The 26913-nt window shown below is 42.5% G+C and overlaps 1 protein-coding gene across 1 annotated transcript in view; it reads left to right on the top strand.

Moving 5' to 3' along the window:
- The window catches only part of LOC135553426 (seizure protein 6 homolog), a 156623-nt gene that overhangs the window by 88825 nt on the left and 40885 nt on the right, over positions 1–26913 (top strand). Inside the window, exon 4 of the mRNA XM_064985548.1 lies at positions 23406–23598. Coding sequence (XP_064841620.1) covers positions 23406–23598 — 193 coding nt within the window. The remainder of the gene's footprint in view (positions 1–23405; positions 23599–26913) is intronic.

Below are 26913 nucleotides of genomic sequence, written 5' to 3'. Positions count from 1 at the left end.
CTCTGACCGTCCAGATGTTTGGCCTAATATATTTTGGATGAAAATGGATATGTACCACAAGTCATTCTCAATGATGCATCCCAGCTGCTTCCTGTCTTCAGCGAAAGAGGAGAAAATGAGGAGGAGGGTGGAGAGAGGTGAACATTCCTCCTCTCCTCTGTTCCTCCTCTCATTGCCTGCCTGTGCTTTTTATCACCCGGGACAGCAGCACATGTATATATCCATCTTCTCTCTCATTGCCTTTAATTATTCTAAGTGATTTAGATTTAGAGCTTCTTCTCTTCATCAATTACTTATGGATTATGTTGGTCTACGGGACTCTTTTAATGCCATCCTGCTAAAATGTCTCCACAGAACCTCTTAACTTGATTAAAGAGACCTTACCCTCGGGATTGATTGACTAAATAGTATGGAATTTAGACAATGGTTGGATCACGCCTTTACACCCGCTATACTCCTCTACACCTAGTCTACACCCCTCTACACCCCCGTACATCCCGCTACACCCTTCTACACACATCTACACCATACAGCCCCTCTACACCACACTATAGCTCACCACACTGAATCAACATCATCCTATACCCTTCTACATGCAATCTACACCCCTCTACACCCCTCTACAGCCCTCTACAGTCTTTTACAGCCCTCTACAATCATGTACAGCCCTCTACACCTCTCTCCACCCAGTCGCCACCCCTCTAAACCCATCTACATGCCTCTAAACCATTCTACACCACTCTACACCCCTCTACAGCTCTCTACACAACCCTGCACCCATCTCCTTCTCTCTACACCTCCCTACAGCCTACTACACCTGCAGCCCTCTACACCCGTCTACACTCGTCTACACCCGTCTACACTCGTCTACACCCCTCTATACCATTCTACAACCCTCTAAACCCAGTCTACACCCCTTACAGCCTTCTGAACACCCTTACACCGAGCCCTCTACAACCCTCTACACCCCTCGACACCACTCTATATCAATCTACACCCCCTTTACACCTTTCTACACCTCCCTAAACCCCTTACATCCCCAGCGCTCTACACCTCTCTACACCCCTCTACACACCTCTACAGCCCTCTACACCCCTCTAAACCCCTCTAAACCCCTCTACACCTAGTTGAGACCTGTCTACAGCGTCTAAGCCCCCGCTTTACCACAAACCCACACACCCCACACCCCCATACAGCCTATTACACCCCTTCACAGCTTTCTACTCCCCCTACACCCCTGTACACCTCTCTACTCCCCCCTACACCACCGTGCACCTCTCTACTCCCCCTACACACCTGTACACCTCTCTACTCCCCCCTACACACCTGTACAGCTCTCTACTCCCCCCTACACCCCTGTACACCTCTCTACTCCCCCTACACCCCTGTACACCTCTACTCCCCCTACACCCCTGTACACCTCTCTCCCCCTACTCCCCCTACACCCCTGTACACCTCTCTACTCCCCCCCCTACACCCCTGTACACCTCTCTACTCCCCCTACACCCTTGTACACCTCTCTACTCCCCCTACACCCCTGTACACCTCTCTACTCCCCCTACACCCCTGTACACCTCTCTACTCCCCCTACACCCTTGTACACCTCTCTACTCCCCCTACACCCCTGTACACCTCTCTACTCCCCCTACACCCTTGTACACCTCTCTACTCCCCCTACCCCCTTGTACACCTCTCTACTCCCCCTACACCCCTGTACACCTCTCTACTCCCCCTACACACCTTGTACACCTCTCTACTCCCCCTACACCCCTGTACACCTCTCTACTCCCCCTACACCCTTGTACACCTCTCTACTCCCCCTACACCCCTGTATACCTCTCTACTCCCCCTACACCCTTGTACACCTCTCTACTCCCCCTACACCCTTGTACACCTCTCTACTCCCCCTACACCCCTGTACACCTCTCTACTCCCCCTACACCCCTGTATACCTCTCTACTCCCCCTACACCCCTGTACACCTCTCTACTCCCCCTACACCCCTGTACACCTCTCTACTCCCCCCTACACCCCCTGTATACCTCTCTACTCCCCCTACACCCTTGTACACCTCTCTACACCCCTGTACACCTCTCTACTCCCCCCTACACCCCTGTATACCTCTCTACTCCCCCTACACCCTTGTACACCTCTCTACTCCCCCTACACCCTTGTACACCTCTCTACTCCCCCTACACCCCTGTACACCTCTCTACTCCCCCCTACACCCCTGTACACCTCTCTACTCCCCCTACACCCCTATACATCTCTCTACTTCCCCCTACACCCCTGTACACCTCTCTATACCCCCCTACACCCCTGTATACCTCTCTACTCCCCCCCTACACCCCTGTGCACCTCTCTACTCCCCCTACGCCCCTGTACACCTCTCTACTCCCCCTACACCCCTGTACACCTCTCTACTCCCCCTACACCCCTGTACACCTCTCTACACCACTCTACAGCCCTCTAAACCACCCTACAGCATTGTACACCTCTCTACACCACTCTACAGCCCTCTAAACCACGCTACACCTACAGCATTCTACACCCATCTACTCCCCACTACACCCCACTACACCCCTCTACATGCCTCTTCACCCAGTCTACACTCCTCTACAGCATTCTACACCCATCTACTCCCCACTACACCCCTACACCCATTTACAAACCCTACACCCCTCTTCACCCCTCTACACCCAGTCTACTCCCCACTACACACACCACATCCCCATACACCCTATAGCCCTCTACACCCCTTTACAACCCCCTACACCCCTCTTAACCCCACTACACCTCCTCTATACCCCTCTACACCCCCTGACCCTACACCCCACTACACCCAATCTATACCCCTCTACACCCACTACATCCCTCTACACCCCTACACCCATTTACAAACCCTACACCCCTCTTCACCCCTCTACACCTCAATACACCCCCCTGACCCTACACCCCACTACACCCAGTCTAAACCCCCTACATCCCTCTACACCCTTCTACACCCCTCTACATCATAAACCCCTCTACATCACTATACACCGAGTCTATACCCCTCTACACACCGTTTACCCCCCTTTACACCATCTACAACCCTCTACACCTGTCTACACCCTCTACCTCCAGTCTACACCCCTCTACAGCCCTCCACCACCCTCCACACACTCTACACTTTTGGGGGTACAAAGCAAGATGTGTTTGGGGGCCCCTCCAAACCTTGTGGGCAAAGTCTTTTAGTGACCCCCCCCCCCCCAATCATGAAGATGGAGAGAAATGTATGTTTTAGTACATTATTTTCCAATTTTACAGCTAATTTCCTGCAGTTCTACAAATTTTGCCATGACTTATGCCATGTTAAAGATATCTGAGTGAGAGGGACTAACAAAATCAATAGGGGCCCCCTTGAGGTCAGGGCCCCTGGACACTTGTCCTGCGTGACTGGTTGGTATTCGGCCATGATTACTACAAGTTTAGACAGCTGATGAGACTAATTTACCAATCACATTTTTTTTATCTGACATGGCATATTGAGTGACTGACATAAGAAAATAAAAACTGCTGATGTATAACCAAATGTCCAACTTGCACCTTATATATTCTACTTTTCTAACTCTCTTTTTTTGTTGTTCGGTTGGGGGCCCCTTAGCAGCCTGGGACCCTAATCGACCACTTATGTCGCTTATGCCTGGAGCTGGCACACCCCTCTATAGCCCCATACACCCCTCTATTGCCCCATACACCCTCTATAGCCCCATACACCCCCTATAGCCCCATACACCCCTCTATAGCCCCATACACCCCTCTATACCCCTCTGCACTTCAGCTGGTATCAAGTCTACTGCCGCTCGTACACATTACAGGTAGTTTAATGGTCAGATAGTCGATTTGTGTCATCCCCTTTCTTAAAGACTGGGTTGATTATTCCTCTTATCTGGAAATCTTTTGGATGAATCTACTTCAAAGGACTTCTCTAGGCCAGGGGGCTTTATAGAATGTGGTCTGAACAACTCGTTATCCTCCACTTTAGAGTAAGGATTTAAACGTTTGCCTTCATGTAGGCCTTAGAAGATCAAGACTGATGTGAATTAACCACCCAACAGTGGTAGTTGTCATGTGAAGGTAGGATAGTCTGCAGTGATTAATTTTACGCTGTAGGCCCAAGTCTGTGGGAGTTCATAGATTAGTGCACTGCAGACCCAACTAAAATATGCTCATTTCCTAACCAAGGACTGTATTCGATATGAGAGTCCAGACCAGTAGTTCTGTCCACTCCAGCAGTGTGTAGGTGGTGGGACATGATCTTTAAGCAGCTCACTGAAGCCATGGTGGGTAGTACTGCAGAGTATCGACTGATGGGTCAATATTCACAACTCCTCTGGCTTAAGTGGACCTTGGTACGGTTCAGTAAAGTACAGTTCTATCTGCAGTCTCTGCCTGGGTTGATGGCAGAGATTGATTAGGATGTATCTGTCACTGCTTTAATAAAGGGTAGCGCAATCTGTCAGTTCAATATCCGGTGAGTTTCACCCTGATTCTTTTTGGAGGGCTGAGGAAGATTGCTTCACTAAAGACTGTCTGGGATGATAGTTCATATCTAAATATATGAAAATATTGACTACTACGCTACAACAAAATTGCTAGAAAATATATATAAGTTCAAACAGTCGTTTGTCCATTTTCTTTCTGTGTGAGTCGAGGATATGTTTCTCTCATATGTAAATCATTCTCCACTGTGCACACGCTTCGTAGTGAAATGACATACAGTTTGTGCGCCACAGACTGCAGAAGATTACATAAACCTGGGAGCAGAGGGTAATGGATTTATCAACCTCAGCCATGAGCCACCCACAGCTGAAACATGTAGGCTACATTATGCCTGTAAATCATTATTACCATAAACATGATGTTTGTCCTGAACCTTTGACTAATGTATTAGGTTACTGTGTGCCAGAGGGAGGAGGCATGCAGCATTCAGTCACCTGGATGACGCCGACAGAGATGGTCGCCTCGCTTTGCGTTCTTAGGAAACTATGCAGTATTTTTTATTTTTTTTAAATGTATTATTTCTTACATTGTTACCCCAGGAAATCTGAAGTCTTATTACATACAGCTGGGAAGAACTATTGAATATAAGAGCAAAGTCAACTTACCAACATTATGGCCTGGTCAAAATAAAACATAATAAAAAGTACATTTGAATGACACTAAGTGGCAGTGCAGGGGTTTGTACACATGCATATACACACACAGTCTCATTCGAATAAAAACAGATAAGAACAAACATGCACACAAACATATACAGTTGGCATTGCTGTTATGATGTTGAATGTCCTTGATGTCCTTTGTTTTAAATATATTATTTTGTTTTATTATTTGATTTGCATATTTTATTTTTTGCTGTTTTCTGTATTTTCCTTTTTTCTCTTTTGTTCATTATCTTGGTTGTTGGTGCACGGGGGGGGGGTCTTGGGGGTGGGGAATGGAATTAAATGTATTTTCTATTTTTCTTCCTGGGGGAGGACTGTGGGAGGGGTCTCGAATGGTTGAGGGACAGCGATTTGGGAACTGTGGGGGGGGGGATCTTGGAGGGTTCGGCTTCACGTTTTTTGGCCTGGTGGTAGATTGATCAACATGCCCTTGAGCAGGGCAATGACCCTGGATGCGACCCTGGTCGCTCGGAATGTGAATCTGTTGGATGACTGATATTGTATGTTTCGAAAACAAGGTAGACAAAATTCGAGCAACGGTTGCCTTACAGAGAGACATCAGAGACCAAGCAGACACCTCGACGGCCCTGAAAGAAATTCATTGGACTCTATGTAAACTGGAAACCACATATCCGGAGGCTGCATTTATTGTAGCTGGGGATTTTAACAAGGCCAATCTGAAAACAAGGCTCCCTAAATTTTATCAGCATATCGAATGCACGACCCGGGCTGGCAAAATTCTGGATCATTGCTACTCTAACTTCCGCAACGCATACAAAGCCCTCCCTTCCCCTCCTTTCAGCAAATCTTACCACGACTCCATTTTGTTGCTCTCAGCCTATAGACAGAAACTAAAACAGGAAACGCCCATCAACGCTAGTCCGACCAATCTGATTCCACGCTTCCAAAATTGCTTTGATCACGTGGACTGGGATATGTTCCGGATAGCCTTAAACAACAACAGTGATGTATATGCTGATTCTGTGAGTGAGTTTATTAGCAAGTGCATTGGTGATGTTGTACCCATGGTGACTATTAAAACCTTCCCCAACCAGAAACCGTGGATTGATGACAGCATTTTGGCAAAACTGAAAGCTCAAACAACTGCTTTTAATCATGGCAAGGCAACCGGAAACATGACCGAATACAAACTGTGTAGCTATTCCCTCCGCAAGGCAATCAAACAAGCTAAGCGTCAGTATAGAGACAAAGTAGAGTCACAATTCAATGGCTCAGATACGAGACATATGTGGCAAGGTCTACAGTCAATCACGGATTAAAAAAAGAAAACCAGCCCCATCACAGACACCAACGTCTTGCTCCCAGACAAACTAAACACCTTCTTTGCTCGCTTTGAAGATATTACAGTTCCACTGACACGGTCCGCTACCAAAACCTGCGGACTCTCCTTCACTGCAGCCAACGTGAGTAAAACATTTAAACGTGTTAACCCTCGCAAGGCTGCCGGCCCAGACGGCATCCCCAGCCGCGTCCTCAGAGCATGAGCAGACCAGCTGGCTGGAGTGATTACGGACATATTCAATCAATCCCTATCCCAGTCTGCTGTTCCCACACGCTTCAAGAGGGCCACTATTGTTTCTGTTCCCAAGAAAGCAAAGGTAACTGAGCTAAACGACTATTGCCCCATAGCACTCACTTCCGTCATCATGAAGTGCATTGAGAGACTAGTCAAGGATCATATCACATCCACCCTACCTGAAACCCTAGACCCACTCCAATTTGCTTACCGCCCGAATAGGTCCACAGACGACGCAATCGCAATCACACTGCACACGCCCTAACCCATCTGGACAAGAGGAATACCTATGTAAGAATACTGTTCATCGATTACAGCTCAGCATTTAACACCTTGCTACACTCCAAACTCGTCATCAAGCTCGAGACCCTGGGTCTCGACCCAGCCCTGTGCATCTGGGTCCTGGACTTTCTGACGGGCCACCCCCAAGTGGTGAGGGTAGGAAACAACATCTCCACCCCGCTGACCATCAACACGGGCCCCACAAGGGTGTGTTCTCAGCCCTCTCCTGTACTCCCTGTTCACCCATGACTGTGTGGCCATGCACCCCTCTAACTCAGTCATCAAGTTTGCAGACGACACTACAGTGGTGGGCTTGATTACCAACAATGACGAGAAGGCCTACAGGGAGGAGGTGAGGTTCCTCTGAGTTTGGTGTCAGGAAAATAACCTCTCAGTCAACATCAACAAAACAAAGGAGATGATCGTGGACTTCAGGAAACAGCAGGGGGAGCACCCCCCTATCCACATCAACGGGACAGTAGTGGAGAAGGTGGAAAGTGTTTTAAGTTCCTCGGTGTACAGATCACGGACAAACTAAAATAGTCCACCCACACAGACAGCGTGGTGAAGAAGTCGCAACAGCGCCTCTTCAACCTCAGGAGGCTGAATAAATTTGTCTTGTCACCAAAAACACTCACAAACTTTTACAGATGCACAATTGAGAGCATTCTGCCCACAAGCGTAAGGCTCTCCAGATGGTAGTGAGGTCTGCACAATGCATCACCGGGGGCAAACTACCTGCCCTCCAGAACACCTACACCACCCGATGTCACCGGAAGGCCAAAAAGATCATCAAGGACAACAACCACCTGAGCCACTGCCTGTTCACCTGTTATCATCCAGAAGGCGAGGTCAGTATAGGTGCATCAAAGCTGGGACCGAGAGACTGAAAAACATCTTCTAATTCAAGGCCATCAGAATGTTAAATAGCCATCACTAACACTGAGTGGCTGCTGCCAACATACTGACTCAAATCTTTAGCCACTTTAATAACAAAATATTGGATGTAATAAATGTTTCACTAGTCACTTTAAACAATGCCACTTTATATCATGTTTACATACCCTACAATACTCATCTCATATGTATATGCTGTGCTCTATACCATCCCACTGCACCCTCCTATGCCGTTCCGCCATCGCTCATACATATATTTATGTGTACATATTCTTATTAATTCCTTTACACTTGTGTGTATAAGGTAGTTGTTGTGAAATTGTCAGATTACATATTACTGCACGGTCAGAACTAGAAGCACAAGCATTTTGCTACACTCGCATTAACATCTGCTAACCATGTGTATGTGGCCAATAAAAATGGATTTGATTTGACCTGCAACATGTTAATAGCACAGTGGCTCCCTCCCTGACTGAACCCTGATAGAGTTCAAGCTGTAGCCCACAGGGCTTTAGCTGTGCTTAGCCAGTCTCACTGACTCCCAGTACACTAAAGCACACGGCTCAGACCTTTTACTGAATCAATACCCTGGCCCACTCCACTCTGATCTCCTGATAGATAGTCCACAACTCAATCATAACTAGGCAGCTGGAGGCAAGTGAAAACAAGGGCCTGTTGATGACCTGTCCTCATCTGTGGGAGAGAGTGCTCTCGCACATTAGCTAACCGGGCTGTCTGCATTGTGTCCCACCCACCACCCGCTAACCGCCTCTTCTACTCTACTCCAACTTCATATAGCAACCCAGAAGAAAGGCACACGGACACCCACACTTCACTTTATCTGCAGTATAATATAAACAACAGTGATGACCGGCATTGACAGGACGATCACAGTCACACGTTCACTACTCTCAGAATATCCCTCTCTGACTGAAGAGCAGGCAGACCAACTTTCCAAATAGGGGAGAAGCACTTAAAACCCACTAGTTGTTCTTTCAAGGAAAATAATACCAAAATGTGTCTGAAGACCTCTCGTATTGCCAACCTTATTACAATGACATCAAATATTTACATGACAACACATAATGAAAGGAAACTTTTTTTTGAAGTGAATGGTTTCACCCACTACTCTGCCCATGAACTGTGGTGTTATTTGATATCTACATTGCACACAGTGCGAGCGAGGTTGAAGGAAACTCTACATTTTGGCTTTGTCACAAGAGCAGTATCTTCAGCAATGAGAGCTCACCAGTAATGTGTACAACACATTAACCTAGTAGCATGTGTGTATCAAACTTGTATCTATATCTCTGAAATAAGATGACTTTGCACTCCCAAATGGCTCTCATGTTTAAGCTCAGGCAGAAGAAGCTGTCAAACAGCTACCTCCACATCCTATAAAATGTAATTTTATAGCCTCTTCTCTCAGATCCTCTCTCCTCCTTCACAATCACAAGCTCTCTCTGGACCAGGCCTCTCCTCCTCTCTCCTCTCCTCTACCCTCCTCTCTCTGGACCAGGCCTCTCCTCTCCTCTCCTCTCCTCTCCTCTCCTCTCCTCTCCTCTCCTCTCCTCTCCTCTCCTCTCCTCTCCTCTCCTCTCCTCTCTCTGGACCAGGCCTCTCCTCTCCTCTCCTCTCCTCTCTCTGGACCAGGCCTCTCCTCTCCTCTCTTCTCTCTGGACCAGCCTCTCCTCTCCTCTCCTCACCCTGGACCAGGCCTCTCCTCTCCTCTCCTCTCTCTGGACCAGGCCTCTCCTCCTCTCTCCTCTCCCCTCCTCTCCTCTCCTCACCTCTCCTCTCCTCTCCTCTCCTCTCCTCTCTCTCTGGACCAGGCCTCTCCTCCTCAATCACCCCCCTCTCCCTCCTCTCCTCCTCTCCTCTCCTCTCCTCTCCTCTCCTCTCCCTCCCTCTCCTCTCCCTCTCCTCTCCTCTCCTCTCCTCTCCTCTCTCTCTCTGGACCAGGCCTCTCCCTCTCCTCCTCTCCTCTCCTCTCCTCTCCCTCCCTCTCCTCTCCTCTCCTCTCCTCTCCTCTCTCCCTCTCCCTCCTCTCCTCTCCTCTCCTCTCTCTGGACCAGGCCTCTCCTCCTCTCTCCTCTCCCCTCCTCTCTCTGGACCAGGCCTCTCCTCTCCTCTCTCTGGACCAGGCCTCTCCTCTCCTCTCTTCTCTCTGGACCAGCCTCTCCTCTCCTCTCCTCTCCTCACCCTGGACCAGGCCTCTCCTCTCCCCTCTCCTCTCCTCTCCTCTCCTCTCCTCTCCTCTCCTCTCCTCTCCTCTCCTCTCCTCTCCTCTCCTCTCCTCTCTCTGGACCAGGCCTCTCCTCCTCTCTCCTCTCCCCTCCTCTCTCTGGATCAGGCCCTTGTGTTTTTCTTTCCCCACAGTGAAAGTTGTCCTGTTGTCAGTTGCACTGATGCCTGTTAGGAACCATGCAGGGGCCATGAAGGAGCTGGGAGAAGCGCAATTAGCATGTTCCACATGGGTTCTGTGAACACAACACTGGGGGAAAGAGAAGCAAGGAGATGCACTTAGTGGCAGTGAGAGAGCACAGCTCTCTCTAATCTCACTGTACTTGTTTGTCTTGTCAGCCCTACTGAGCACCGGTACTGTGCACCACCTGGGTGACAGTGTAAATAACTTGCCATGACAACGTTGACTGTTGTTTTCTCACTGCTCTTCCCTCACTGAGTCAAGAGAGGGTTGAATACCACAAACTGGAGTCTGTTTCAGCCCAACGGCATCCCAGCACTAGGGCTCCCGAGTGGCGCAGCGGTCTAAGGCACTGAATTTCAGTGCTAGAGGCGTCACTACAGACCCTGGTTTGATTCCAGATTGTATCACAACAGGCCGTGATTGGTAGTCCCATAGGGCGGCGCACAATTGTCCCAGCGTTGTCCGGGTCAGGGTTTGTTAGGGGTAGGCCAAATTAAAAAGACTCCGGGACACCAGGTTTGTGAACTTGAGCTTTCTGACAAGACAACAAAGGTCCTTACAAGACCGTAATGTCCTCTAACTCAGAGTGAAGTGCTGGTTATTTTCAGTGTTATTCATTTCTATCCCTAACACTGAACTCAGCGGGACAAGTGGCAGGAATGGCAGCCATGTTAGTTCACATCCTGAGTTTCCTCTCATTTCGTGTTGTGCACCTGCTGTCTCCAGGCAGACACTGACAGGATCAGGCAGTAGATGAGACTGCTGACCTCTATCTGGGAAAGCTCCCACATGGTGACCCTCACATGGTGACCCTCACAACACCACAGCCACTATCTGGAAGTGGCTACAGTCACACCTGCTGCCACACAGGCAAATCTCCAGTGCCATGGCTGATAGTCAGAGAGTCATAGAGGGAGTGTGAAAGGAAAGAAAGAAGAGAGGGAGGGAGGGAGGGAGGGAGGGAGGAGGGAGGGAGGGAGGGAGGGAGGGGGAGGAGGGAGGGGGGGAGGGAGGGAGGGAGGGAGGGGGAGGGAGGTTCACCAATGTGGCGGTGGCAGTGTTTTTAGATCCATTACTCATCTCTCCTTCTGCCTTGTACTCGGTTTGCCTCTTTTGTACCTTGCTATTGTTGGGAGAGGATTTGAAGTTCACCAATGTGGCGGTGGCAGTGTTTTTAGATGTGGAGTGCAGCACTTTAGAATCCTTTCTGGTGGGGTTTTTAAAGATGCATTTTGTCCTGGTCAAGGTGGGTCAGCTACAGTATCCGCTATCAGCAGCCTGCTCATCTGTCTTGGATTCAGTCTGCTGTAAGGCTGTAGGCTGGAAGACAGCTCCACTTACTCTCCGTTCCCTACCCCTGCCTCTCCCATGTCACCTTGTTGTAAACTTCACAGACTATTTTATGAGAGGAAATAACAAGGAAGGGACAGAGAGTCGAGGAATTAAGAGATCATAAATGGTTTCAATAGGTCTTCTGAGATTTAGAGACAGAACAAGGAGGACAGAGAGAGATGAATAAACATTATGCAAAGAATGGAGGGAAACAGAGAGTTGTTAGTTCAATGGATGTTAATAAACATGGAGGAGTGAATTGTTCAATCAGAATCGGATAAAAAAGTTCCAGAGTGTTTCAGTTGGAAGACTAACAGGATCAGTATAACACAATGTTAATAACCATTATGTAGGCTCCTCCTCTTAGGAGTTGTTATATTGTTCAATCAGTGTTAATGTTAATAAACATTATGTAGGCTCCTCCTCTTAGGAGGTGTTATATTGTTCAATCAGTGTTAATGTTAATAAACATTATGTAGGCTCCTCCTCTTAGGAGTTGTTATATTGTTCAATCAGTGTTAATGTTAATAACCATTATGTAGGCTCCTCCTCTTAGGAGTTGTTAATATTTAATGTTAATAAACAATCAGTGTTAATGTTAATAAATGTTAATAAACATTATGTAGGCTCCTCCTCTTAGGAGTTGTTATATTGTTCAATCAGTGTTAATGTTAATAACCATTATGTAGGCTCCTCCTCTTAGGAGGTGTTATATTGTTCAATCAGTGTTAATGTTAATAAACATTATGTAGGCTCCTCCTCTTAGGCAATCCATTATGTAGGCTCCTCCTTTAGGAGTTGTTATATTGTTCAATCAGTGTTAATGTTAATAAACATTATGTAGGCTCCTCCTCTTAGGTTAGTTGTTATAATAAACATGTTCAATATTGTTCAATCAGTGTTAATGTTAATAAACATTATGTTCAATCAGGCATTATGTAGGCCTCCTCTTAGGAGGTGTTATATTGTTCAATCAGTGTTAATGTTAATAAACATTATGTAGGCTCCTCCTCTTAGGAGTTGTTATATTGTTCAATCAGTGTTAATGTTAATAAACATTATGTAGGCTCCTCCTCTTAGGAGTTGTTATATTGTTCAATCAGTGTTAATGTTAATAAACATTATGTAGGCTCCTCCTCTTAGGAGTTGTTATATTGTTCAATCAGTGTTAATGTTAATAAACATTATGTAGGCTCCTCCTCTTAGGTTGTTAGTTGTTATATTGTTCAATCAGTGTTAATGTTAATAAACATTATGTAGGCTCCTCCTCTTAGGAGTTGTTATCATTTAATGTTAATAAACAATCAGTGTTAATTGTTAATAAATGTTAATAAACATTATGTATGTTGTTATATTGTTCAATCAGTGTTAATGTTAATAAACATTATGTAGGCCTCCTCTTAGGAGTGTTAATGTTATATTGTTCAATCAGTGTTAATGTTAATAAACATTATGTAGGCTCCTCCTCTTAGGAGTTGTTATATTGTTCAATCAGTGTTAATGTTAATAAACATTATGTAGGCTCCTCCTCTTAGGAGTTGTTATATTGTTCAATCAGTGTTAATGTTAATAAACATTATGTAGGCTCCTCCTCTTAGGAGTTGTTATATTGTTCAATCAGTGTTAATGTTAATAAACATTATGTAGGCTCCTCCTCTTAGGAGTTGTTGTTATATTGTTCAATCAGTGTTAATGTTAATAAACATTATGTAGGCTCCTCCTCTTAGGAGTTAATAAACATTATGTGTTATATTGTTCAATCAGTGTTAATGTTAATAAACATTATGTAGGCTCCTCCTCTTAGGAGTTGTTATATTGTTCAATCAGTGTTAATGTTAATAAAGGAGTTGTTATATTGTTCATTATGTTAATAAACATTATGGCTCCTCCTCTTAGGAGTTGTTATATTGTTCAATCAGTGTTAATGTTAATAAACATTATGTAGGCTCCTCCTCTTAGGAGTTGTTATATTGTTCAATCAGTGTTATATGTTAATAAACATTATGTAGGCTCCTCCTCTTAGGAGTTGTTATATTGTTCAATCAGTGTTAATGTTAATAAACATTATGTTAATAAAATCAGTGTTATGTTAATAAACATTATGGCTCCTCCTCTTAGGAGTTGTTATATTGTTCAATCAGTGTTAATGTTAATAAACATTATGTAGGCTCCTCCTCTTAGGAGTTGTTATATTGTTCAATCAGTGTTAATGTTAATAAACATTATGTAGGCTCCTCCTCTTAGGAGTTGTTATATTGTTCAATCAGTGTTAATGTTAATAAACATTATGTAGGCTCCTCCTCTTAGGAGTTTATATTGTTAATCAGTGTTAATGTTAATAAACATTATGTAGGCTCCTCCTCTTAGGAGTTGTTATATTGTTCAATCAGTGTTAATGTTAATAAACATTATGTAGGCTCCTCCTCTTAGGAGGTTGTTATATTGTTCAATCAGTGTTAATGTTAATAAACATTATGTAGGCTCCTCCTCTTAGGAGTTGTTATATTGTTCAATCAGTGTTAATGTTAATAAACATTATGTAGGCTCCTCCTCTTAGGAGTTGTTATATTGTTCAATCAGTGTTAATGTTAATAAACATTATGTAGGCTCCTCCTCTTAGGAGTTGTTATATTGTTCAATCAGTGTTAATGTTAATAAACATTATGTAGGCTCCTCCTCTTAGGAGTTGTTATATTGTTCAATCAGTGTTAATGTTAATAAACATTATGTAGGCTCCTCCTCTTATTATATTGTTCAATCAGTGTTAATGTTAATAAACATTATGTAGGCTCCTCCTCTTAGGAGTTGTTATATTGTTCAATCAGTGTTAATGTTAATAAACATTATGTAGGCTCCTCCTCTTAGGAGTTGTTATATTGTTCAATCAGTGTTAATGTTAATAAACATTATGTAGGCTCCTCCTCTTAGGAGTTGTTATATTGTTCAATCAGTGTTAATGTTAATAAACATTATGTAGGCTCCTCCTCTTAGGAGTTTATATTGTTATATTGTTCAATCAGTGTTAATGTTAATAAACATTATGTCCTCTTAGGCTCCTCCTCTTAGGAGTTGTTATATTGTTCAATCAGTGTTAATGTTAATAAACATTATGTAGGCTCCTCCTCTTAGGAGGTGTTATATTGTTCAATCAGTGTTAATGTTAATAAACATTATGCAGGCTCCTCCTCTTAGGAGGTGTTATATTGTTCAATCAGTGTTAATGTTAATAAACATTATGTAGGCTCCTCCTCTTAGGAGTTGTTATATTGTTCAATCAGTGTTAATGTTAATAAACATTATGTAGGCTCCTCCTCTTAGGAGTTGTTATATTGTTCAATCAGTGTTAATGTTAATAAACATTATGTAGGCTCCTCCTCTTAGGAGTTGTTATATTGTTCAATCAGTGTTAATGTTAATAAACATTATGTAGGCTCCTCCTCTTAGGAGTTGTTATATTGTTCAATCAGTGTTAATGTTAATAAACATTATGTAGGCTCCTCCTCTTAGGAGTTGTTATATTGTTCAATCAGTGTTAATGTTAATAAACATTATGTAGGCTCCTCCTCTTAGGAGTTGTTATATTGTTCAATCAGTGTTAATGTTAATAAACATTATGTAGGCTCCTCCTCTTAGGAGTTGTTATATTGTTCAATCAGTGTTAATGTTAATAAACATTATGTAGGCTCCTCCTCTTAGGAGTTGTTATATTGTTCAATCAGTGTTAATGTTAATAAACATTATGTAGGCTCCTCCTCTTAGGAGTTGTTATATTGTTCAATCAGTGTTAATGTTAATAAACATTATGTAGGCTCCTCCTCTTAGGAGTTGTTATATTGTTCAATCAGTGTTAATGTTAATAAACATTATGTAGGCTCCTCCTCTTAGGAGTTGTTATATTGTTCAATCAGTGTTAATGTTAATAAACATTATGCAGGCTCCTCCTCTTAGGAGTTGTTATATTGTTCAATCAGTGTTAATGTTAATAAACATTATGTAGGCTCCTCCTCTTAGGAGTTGTTATATTGTTCAATCAGTGTTAATGTTAATAAACATTATGTAGGCTCCTCCTCTTAGGAGTTGTTATATTGTTCAATCAGTGTTAATGTTAATAAACATTATGTTAATAAACATTATGGCTCCTCCTCTTAGTTCAATCAGAGTTAATAAACATTATGTTATATTTGTTCAATCAGTGTTAATGTTAATAAACATTATGTAGGCTCCTCCTCTTAGGAGTTGTTATATTGTTCAATCAGTGTTAATGTTAATAAACATTATGTAGGCTCCTCCTCTTAGGAGTTGTTATATTGTTCAATCAATCAGTGTTAATGTTAATAAACATTATGTAGGCTCCTCCTCTTAGGAGGCTTGTTATATTGTTCAATCAGTGTTAATGTTAATAAACATTATGTAGGCTCCTCCTCTTAGGAGTTGTTATATTGTTCAATCAGTGTTAATGTTAATAAACATTATGTAGGCTCCTCCTCTTAGGAGTTGTTATATTGTTCAATCAGTGTTAATGTTAATAAACATTATGTAGGCTCCTCCTTTAGGAGTTGTTATATTGTTCAATCAGTGTTAATGTTAATAAACATTATGTAGGCTCCTCCTCTTAGGAGTTGTTATATTGTTCAATCAGTGTTAATGTTAATAAACATTATGTAGGCTCCTCCTCTTAGGAGTTGTTATATTGTTCAATCAGTGTTAATGTTAATAAACATTATGTAGGCTCCTCCTCTTAGGAGTTGTTATATTGTTCAATCAGTGTTAATGTTAATAAACATTATGTAGGCTCCTCCTCTTAGGAGTTGTTATATTGTTCAATCAGTGTTAATGTTAATAAACATTATGTAGGCTCCTCCTCTTAGGAGTTGTTATATTGTTCAATCAGTGTTAATAAACATTATGTTAATAAAATCATTATGTTAATAAACATTATGTAGGCTCCTCCTCTTAGGAGTTGTTATATTGTTCAATCAGTGTTAATGTTAATAAACATTATGCAGGCTCCTCCTCTTAGGAGTTGTTATATTGTTCAATCAGTGTTAATGTTAATAAACATTATGGGCTCCTCCTCTTAGGAGTTGTTATATTGTTCAATCAGTGTTAATGTTAATAAACATTATGTAGGCTCCTCCTCTTAGGAGTTGTTATATTGTTCAATCAGTGTTAATGTTAATAAAATAAACATTATGTAGGCTCCTCCTCTTAGGAGTTGTTATATTGTTCAATCAGTGTTAATGTTAATAAACATTATGTAGGCTCCTCCTCTTAGGAGTTGTTATATTGTTCAATCAGTGTTAATGTTAATAAACATTATGTAGGCTCCTCCTCTTAGGAGTTGTTATATTGTTAATGTTAATAAACATTATGTAGGCTCCTCCTCTTAGGAGTTGTTATATTGTTCAATCAGTGTTAATGTTAATAAACATTATGTAGGCTCCTCCTCTTAGGAGTTGTTATATTGTTCAATCAGTGTTAATGTTAATAAACATTATGTTAATAAACATTATGGCTATTGTTCCTCCTTATGTAGGCTTAGGAGTTGTTATATTGTTCAATCAGTGTTAATGTTAATAAACATTATGTAGGCTCCTCCTCTTAGGAGTTGTTATATTGTTCAATCAGTGTTAATGTTAATAATACAATGTTATGTAGGCTTCCTCTTAGGAGTTGTTATGTTCAGGCTCCTCCTCTTAGGAGTTGTTATATTGTTCAATCAGTGTTAATGTTAATAAACATTATGTAGGCTCCTCCTCTTAGGAGTTGTTATATTGTTCAATCAGTGTTAATGTTAATAAACATTATGTTAATAAACATTATGGCTCCTCCTCTTAGGAGTTGTTATATTGTTCAATCAGTGTTAATGTTAATAAACATTATGCAGGCTCCTCCTCTTAGGAGTTGTTATATTGTTCAATCAGTGTTAATGTTAATAAACATTATGTAGGCTCCTCCTCTTAGGAGTTGTTATATTGTTCAATCAGTGTTAATGTTAATAAACATTATGCAGGCTCCTCCTCTTAGGAGTTGTTATATTGTTCAATCAGTGTTAATGTTAATAAACATTATGTAGGCTCCTCCTCTTAGGAGTTGTTATATTGTTCAATCAGTGTTAATGTTAATAAACATTATGTAGGCTCCTCCTCTTAGGAGGTGTTATATTGTTCAATCAGTGTTAATGTTAATAAACATTATGTAGGCTCCTCCTCTTAGGAGTTGTTATATTGTTCAATCAGTGTTAATGTTAATAAACATTATGTAGGCTCCTCCTCTTAGGAGTTGTTATATTGTTCAATCAGTGTTAATGTTAATAAACATTATGTTCAATCAGGCTCCTCCTCTTAGGAGTTGTTATATTGTTCAATCAGTGTTAATGTTAATAAACATTATGTAGGCTCCTCCTCTTAGGAGCTGTTATATTGTTCAATCAGTGTTAATGTTAATAAACATTATGAGTTCCTCTTAGTTTATATTGTTCAATCAGTGTTAATGTTAATAAACATTATGTAGGCTCCTCTTAGGAGTTGTTATATTGTTCAATCAGTGTTAATGTTAATAAACATTATGTTATATTGTTCAATCAGTGTTAATGTTAATAAACATTATGTAGGCTCCTCCTCTTAGGAGTTGTTATATTGTTCAATCTGTGTTAATGTTAATAAACATTATGTAGGCTCCTCCTCTTAGGAGTTGTTATATTGTTCAATCCGTGTTAATGTTAATAAACATGATGTAGGCTCCTCCTCTTAGGAGTTGTTATATTGTTCAATCAGTGTTAATGTTAATAAACATTATGTAGGCTCCTCCTCTTAGGAGTTGTTAATTGTTAATAAACATGATGTAGGCTCCTCCTCTTAGGAGTTGTTATATTGTTCAATCAGTGTTAATGTTAATTCAGCTCATCTAGACAATGAGATTTAGAATCAGCAGCTATTAACCTCAGTAAAACAGATCAGAAATGAGAATAAGTGGACAGATAATGTTTTTCTGATGCTCTACTCAATTAAATTCAAGGGGCTTTATTGGCATGGGAAACATATATTAACATTGCCAAAGCAAGTGAGGTAGATAATATACAAAAGTGAAATAAACAATAAAAATGAACAGTAAACATTACACTCACAGAAGTTCCAAAAGAATAAAGACATTACTAATATAATTGTATGTACAGTGCCTTGCGAAAGTATTCGGCCCCCTTGAACTTTGCGACCTTTTGCCACATTTCGAGCTTCAAACATAAAGATATAAAACTGAATAATTTTGCACGCCCAATTTGTCAGTTTTTGATTTGTTAAAAAAGTTTGAAATATCCAATATATGTCGTTCCACTTCATGATTGTGTCCCACATGTTGTTGATTCTACACAAAAAAATTCAGTTTTATATCTTTATGTTTGACGCCAGAAATGTGGCAAAAGGTCGCAAAGTTCAAGGGGGCCGAATACTTTCGCAAGGCACTGTATATATACAGTGTTGTAAAGATGTACAAATGGTTACTCTCTGCCCTCTAAATAATAGTGTAGAGGAGATGCAGCTTTAGCACTACTTACACTTTATACAACTGGATCCTGGACTTCCTGATGGGCAGCCCCCACGTGGTAAGGGTAGGCAACAACCCGTATGCCACGCTTATCCTCAACACTGGGGCCCCTCAGGGGTGTGTACTTAGTCCCCTCCTGTACTCCCTTCTGTACTCCCAAACATGACTCCAACACCATCATTAAGTTTGCTGACGATACAACAGTGGTAGGTAGGCCTGATCACTAACAACGCAACGATGAGACAGCCTATAGGGAGGAGGTCAGAGAACTGGCCGTGTGGTGCCAGGACAACAACCTCTTCCTGCCATCCAGGGCCTATATAATAATCAGGTGTCAGAGGAAAGCCCATACAATTGTCTGAGACTCCAGTCACCCAAGTCATAAACTGTTTTCTCTGCTTCAGTATGGGAAGCGGTACCGGAGCGCCAAGTCTAGGACCAAAAGGCTCCTTAACAACTTCTACCCCCAAGCCATAAGACTGCTGAACAGCTTCTACCCCCAAGCCATAAGACTGCTGAACAGCTTCTACCCCCAAGCCATAAGACTGCTGAACAATTAATCAAATGGCCATTGGACTATTACTTTGACCTCCCCCCCCCCCCATTTATTTTGTACACTGCTGCTACTCGCTGCTGCTACTTTATCTATGCATAGTCACTTCCACCTTACCTACATGTACAAATGACTTCTAGCCTCTATCCCCACACACTGACGCAGTACCGGTACTCCCTGTATATAGCCTCGTTATTGTTATGTTATTGTGTTACTTTTTATAATTTTTTACTTTAGTTTACTTGGTAAATATTTTCTTAACTCTTCTTGAACTGCACTGTTGGTTAAGGACTAGCAAGTAAGCATTTCATGGTTAGGTCTACACTTGTTGTATTCGGCGCATGTGACAAGTAAAGTTTGATTTGATAAAGCAACTTTCAATGCCAAGTTTCAGTGTAGAAGCAGAGGTGGGTTGCTAGACATGGATTACATTAAATAACATATGCCACTGAAGTGCTGTCACATTGAATATAAAGCATTCCATGTCCCTGATACAGTGAGCTCCGAAAGCATTGGGTCAGTGACAACATGTTTTGGAGCTCACTGTATATAATTACTAGGCATCTCACAGTATGTCTTTCATTTCCCCCCATATAACTCTACCCTTGTTTCCAAGTTGTTACTGGCTTTTCCTTGCCCTACAATTCTTTTCTCCCTTCTCTACCTTTTCCCTGCTTTATTCAGGTGAGCTGCATAAACCAATTTTCTGACAGGTGCGTAGGGATTGTGGCGATAATGACATTGAAATGGCTGAGGTGAATGTTAGATGAGAAGTGCAGGTGAGGAAAGCGTGTGACTGTTCCATCTCTTATGAGTGAAGCCGGATCTGTGGGATCGGAAAGGCAAGCTGATAGGATACATTCAGTATGTTTTTAGCATGTTCTACAAGTGTTGAGCATGGACCTGAGTCTTTCGAGGCCAATGGATTTTTTCTCTACATTTGCTCTTTTGTCCTCAGTACATAGTTTGGTACATGCTGTCCAGTTTGGTTCCACATACTGTAATCTCTTCTCTCTGTAGACAACTACTCAGCTCTTCACCTTCAGCCGACCTTGGCTCAGCAGGAACAACCTCCACAGATCTGCATTCAACCGGCCCCTCAAGCCAGGATTACTCAGGTGTTCAAGTAGAAACAGGCTTTCAGGAAGAAAGACTCAGCTCAGGGTGACACTGTCCAATTTCCTCCGGAAGAACCTAACTAGTTTTACTGCTTCTTTCTTACCATTCAGTGGCCTCAGGTCTCATGTAATAGCAGCTTTTGTTTGTGCCTGACTTGCCAGAACCTTTCAAGGACAGGCATATCAATGCACACAGGAAACCACATAGTCTCCCTTTTCAGTGTGTGTGCCAGGATTTGTACCTGTGTGATCTACACAAATGTGTGTTTTTTTGTGTGTGGTATTATGTGTGTTATATATATGGTATGTAAATTGTCTATCAGTGTGTTTTGTGTCTGCAGTGTCGGCCCAGGTGTCACTGTGTCAGGTGGCCCAGACAGACAGACCTCTCAGCCTTCCTCAGTATTAAACAGCAGAACCAAGACTCTCCATGTATGGCCCTGGGGCCCTCACTGTGGGGGCCAGGGGACGACTGTCTCTTTATCTCTCCTCTCTCCTCTCCTCCTCATGGCCCAGTTCTCCTGTCTGGAACAGATGTTAGTGCTGGTGCTCTATCCCTTCCCTGCCCCCAACTGAATCATTCTCTATAATTAGCTAGCAGCCCACATACTGTAGTACCCTCACAGACACTCACACAACGTACACCTAATTAGTGGAGATTTCTCCTTTATTCTCTCTCTTTTATGTCTCCCTCCTCCCCCTATTCCTTCATACCTCTGTAGAGGTAGAAGGGGAATCTCTGGAGAGGAGGACTGGTTTGCTGCAGGGAGAGATACAGACATCTCCTCCCACACACACGCTCCAAAATCTGTTGTTTATTTTATGAGGAAGTGTCATATGAATGATTTAGTTTTCATGTGTTGCTTTTACATACAATAGTTAGCAGCACAGTCAGTTTTGATTGGGACGTAGTTTATTATTCTGGTGGAGGAGCTGAATTCATATTGTAGTAATTCCCCTTGAAGGGATTATGATGCTTTTAACCTTAATGTGCTGATGACCTCCTGTTTGCATATTAACGAAACAAACCACGTCCGTATCGTCAGACAGACGTGTGTTGATCCAGGATTAGATCAGTGTGAGGTAGACAGTCGGGACTAATGCCAACACAAATTTGATTATCCCGACAGTATTCTAGAAGTATTTCACTGTCATGGGGATTTCAGTATAGTGTGATTAGGTCGTGATGCCCTTTGTTGAATTGGACTATTATTCAATGCTTTAGCTATGAGTACATTCATTCATAACACTACATTAACTTGTTGTTGTGCATTATATATGTCTTTAAGTTGACAGCTGTTGCTAGGGTAGCACTGTCCTCATATGTCACACCCTGACATTAGTATTCTTTGTTTTCTTTGTTCTTTTGGTTAGGTCAGGGTGTGACATGAGTGATGTATGTGTTTTTGACTTGTCTAGGGGTTTTGTATGTTTATGGGGCTGTTTCCTTTCTAGGTAAATTGTATGTCTATGGTTGCCTAGATTGGTTCTCAATTAGAGGCAGCTGTCTATCGTTGTCTCTGATTGGGAACCATATTTAGGCAGCCATATTCTGTGGGTACTTTGTGATTATCTATGTCTGTGTTAGTTGCTTGTGTCAGCACAGTTTTCTTATTATAGCTTCACGGTCGTTATTGTTTTGGTTCAGGTTACTTCATGTTCTTTCTTCAATAGAGAGGAATGTATACTAACCACGCTGCGTTGTGGTCCTCACCTTCTACTCCACACGACCATCGTGACATAAGAGCATAATCACAGAAGCTTCATATAGTTACGTGTTTAGTAAACATATGTCAGATGAATACTCATCCTTTCGTGCGCACTTAGAGGCCCCACACAGTGCCCCTTGCACCCACACAGTGCCCCTTGCACCCACACAGTGCACCTCTCACCTCTAACCCTTTCTCTTTTATGTGGTCTCTCATTCACATCAGGGCAGTTTGGTGTTTTCTGTTCTTATGTTTTTCATTTTTCTCATCCTTCTATCTGACATGTCTATTGCCCCTGTGGTAGAGAGCTTTCACAGGTCAGGCCTGGAACCATCGTCTATGTCCACACGTTCTCCAATCATACACTGGAAATCCAGCTGATGGATTCTGCCCTACATGTTCATTATCTGTTATTTAATATGTTGCCATCCACACTTTCTCTGAGGTGGACTGCCTGAAATAATGACTTTTTTCCCTTCCTGGGGGGAGGTACTGTAGTTGATATGATTTCATATGGAGTGACATGGAGGCATATCTCTTAAGTGTTTTTATATGAGAGTAAACTCAGTGAAGTGACATTGAGACATATCTCTCGGTTTTATATGAGAATAAACTCTGCAGAGTAACATGGAGGCATATCTCTTAGGTGCCATCGTACGATGGTAAAAGCTCAGTGAAGGAGGCAGGCGGCTTCATCTCACCACATTTCTCTGTCACCCTGTTTACAAGTCTATGTACCTGTATGTATTGATGTGTGTCCTTTACTGAACTGATCTCCTCTGTGTGTGTTTGTCCATGCAGGTGATGAACGTGAGCCTGTGGGAGGGGGAGCGGGTGACGTTTGAGGACCTGGGGGGCGGGGAGCCCTCTGTTCTGGCCAATGAGTCTATACTGTTGAAGGGCCTGGTGGTACGCAGCTGGAGCAACCACATAACCATCCAATTCCACAGCCAGAGACAGACCCAGCCTGGGTCCTTCCTGCTCAGATACCAAGGTAAGAGCCGAGGGCAACCGAACACCGCAGCACTAGCACAGCCACCAACCAAACACCACAGCACTAGCACAGCCACCAACCAAGCACCACAGCACTAGCACAGCCACCAACCAAACACCACAGCACTAGCACAGCCACCAACCAAACACCACAGCACTAGCACAGCCACCAACCAAACACCACAGCACTAGCAGTCACCAACCAAACACCACACCACTAGCACAGCCACCAACCAAACACCACAGCACTAGCACAGCCACCAACCAAGCACCACAGCACTAGCACAGCCACCAACCAAACAACACAGCACATCGACCTAATCAAATACTGCACAACATCTAACCAAGTTTCAGAATGTGAGTTGCAACCCATATGAAGTGATCATATAGACAGGGCCTGAGAGGTTGAATTCTCCTCTCCTCCCCTCTCCTGTCCTGTCCTCCATTAGACTCCTCCATTAGCCTCCTCCAGTACACTGGTGCTCACCCTCCCATTATACCTTGTCAACATATTGTGCTCATGTTAGCCACAAAATGACAACAGCTGTCAATTGGCAGCATAATCAGGTGGGGAAATTGCTGTGATGATGCTCTTCTAATTGTCATTTACCAGAGATTGCAGAAGGAGACTGCATGCAGTTATGAGCCGTGTTGCTTAGACATGGTGGTAAAATAGAAAAGCTACAAATATTTTTTTCCAGATTCTTTCGTTTTTGTGAGCTAATGAACTGTGGCAGGTTTGCAAATGGGGTAGTGCCATTCTGAACAATGCCTAGATTACAGGTTGAATAAGAATTGCATTTCCCACTCGACCATTCCTCTCTGAATCATGCTATGACCCCCCTCTCGCTCGCTCACTCCCTCTCTCTCTCATTTGTAAGGTGTGTGGGTGGTGTTCACCACCCAGTGAGGGGGACCTTCAGGTCTTTCTGTGGCAGGCTTCTGCTGCTCTATTAAATAACATGGCAATCATACGGCAGGGCACGGAACAGCACCACTGATAATAACTTTCCGCTTCTTTACAAAACTTCCAATTACCTCACACAGTGGTGTGTGTGTGTGTGTGTGTGTGTGTGTGTGTGTGTGTGTGTGTGTGTGTGTGTGTGTGTGTGTGTGTGTGTGTGTGTGTGTGTGTGTGTGTGTGTGTGTGTGTGTGTGTGTGTGTGTGTGTGTGTGTGTGTGTGTGTGTGTGTGTGTGTGTGTGTGTGTGTCCGCTCCACCTGTTTGATATTCTCTGAGCAGCGCGTCATGCTGATCTGTGCTGGCAATGAGGGTGGCCTACAACTTTGATTATATTTCCCCCTGTCTCTGACGTACAGTATGGTGCATTCTGTAGCGGACAGCGACAGTGGAAATAAATAACCTAGGGGAGAGGAGTTTGACGAAATCTGGCATGTTCAAAGATGGAATCTCTCTTTCTTTTGTTTTTCTCCCTCTCTCTCTCTCTCTCTCTCTCCCTCCCTCTGTCTCTCTAGCAATGTTAATAACTGTTAATAAAAAAAATATGGTTCTGGGGGCATGCTGAATAATTTGCATATCTATTGGTCACCTTAATCACAAGTGCATTACATCTCAATGAAACACTGCCTGGAAACAAATTGAGATCCCATTAGGATACATCAAATTTAAGTTATGAATCCAGCAATCAACGAGTCAGCCATCTTTCTGCATACCTGTGGCAGAACAAGAGTTATCCTACTACACCAAGACAGTGCTTGGTTAGAGGAATTGTTTGCTCAAAATACATATATTAATGATTTCCCACATACTTTGGCCGTTTCATTTTTTTAAATTTTGGTATAGGCTACCTATAGGCAACCTGTACAAGCTCTGTTTGTGAAACATTGATCTTCTAATTACTTCAGAGTCACTTTGAGGACATCTTCATGCTTTTATGGGCTTCATACAATGTTCCCTTTTGGCTTTCATACATTTTTGGTCCAAGGATGCAAAAATAATCTATCTGGTATCTTCTGCTCTTTTGATGTGTTCAGAAAGATCTGTAATTTGATATTTTAACACCAAAACATTGATGTCTATGTTAATAAAAATGTTAAAGTAAGCTAAGAGTCTGATTGTCTACCAGGTGACATAAGCTGGAGATGGAGAGCGGTAACATTTTCATTTATACCCCATGACAGTTTTACGTGTTTTGAGATGATTGCTCTGATATTACAATCTTTTTGCTCTGCAAGATCACCTTGTCCCGTAATGAGGTGTGGAGAATGTGATCAGACAAGCAGTGAGCAGGAGACTGATTTGTTTTAAAGATGGACGCTGGGCAATCGGAAAGTGTCTGTCATTAAATCCTGCATAATCATCTCCTCTGGCTGAGGTGGCCGGTAATGAAATCAACACTGTCTTCATAGATTATTCCTGGGCGCAGATTGATCAAACAGTGAATTTGAGGGAACTAAAGAGCAAATTGTGTTGATCATTGCGGGTGATATAAAAATTTGCTCAGTATTTATGAAGCAAACATATATAAATGAGTTCTGTATTGGCATTTTACATTTAAATCGATAACCCTAGGAGAATTGGAATGCGTGCTCTCCTGCCTTGTCTTATCTATTTGTACCTTAAATACCTCTCTCGCTCTCCCTCTCTTTCTTTCTCGTGTCAGGTATATACAATCAGTGGTGGTGTGTTTCTCTTCATGTACAGAACCAGTTAAAAGTCTGGACACACCTACTCAGTCAAGGATTTTTCTTTCTTTTGACTATTTTCTACATTGTAGAATAATAGTGAAGACATCAAAACTATGCAATAACACACATGGAATCATGTAGTAACCAAAAAAGTGTTAAACAAATCAAAATATATGTTATATTTGAGATTCTTCAACGTAGCCACCCTTTGCCTTGACAACAGCTTTGCACACTCTTGGCAGCACTCTCTTCACCAGGAATGCTTTTCAAACAGTCTTGAAGGAGTTTCCACATATTCTGAGCACTTATTGGCTGCTTTTTTATTTTTTATTTATTTTATTTCACCTTTATTTAACCAGGTAGGCCAGTTGAGAACAAGTTCTCATTTACAACTGCGACCTGGCCAAGATAAGCAAAGCTTTGCGACACAAACAACAACACAGAGTTACACAAGGAATAAACAAACGTACAGTCAATAACACAATGGAAAAAAGTATATTTACAGTGTGTGCAAATGGCGTGAGGAGGTAAGGCAATAAATAGGCCATAGTACCGAAGTAATTACAATTTAGCAAATTAACACTAGTGATAGATGTGCAGATGATGATGTGCAAGTAGAAATAGTGGTGTGCAAAAAAGTAAATAAAAACAATATGGACATGAGGTAG

This window comes from Oncorhynchus masou, chromosome 13 (genome assembly GCF_036934945.1).
Source record: "Oncorhynchus masou masou isolate Uvic2021 chromosome 13, UVic_Omas_1.1, whole genome shotgun sequence".
Classification (NCBI taxonomy): domain Eukaryota; kingdom Metazoa; phylum Chordata; class Actinopteri; order Salmoniformes; family Salmonidae; genus Oncorhynchus; species Oncorhynchus masou.
The sequence above is the reverse complement of the archived record's forward strand: the minus strand, read 5'-3'. Positions and strand labels throughout refer to the sequence as shown.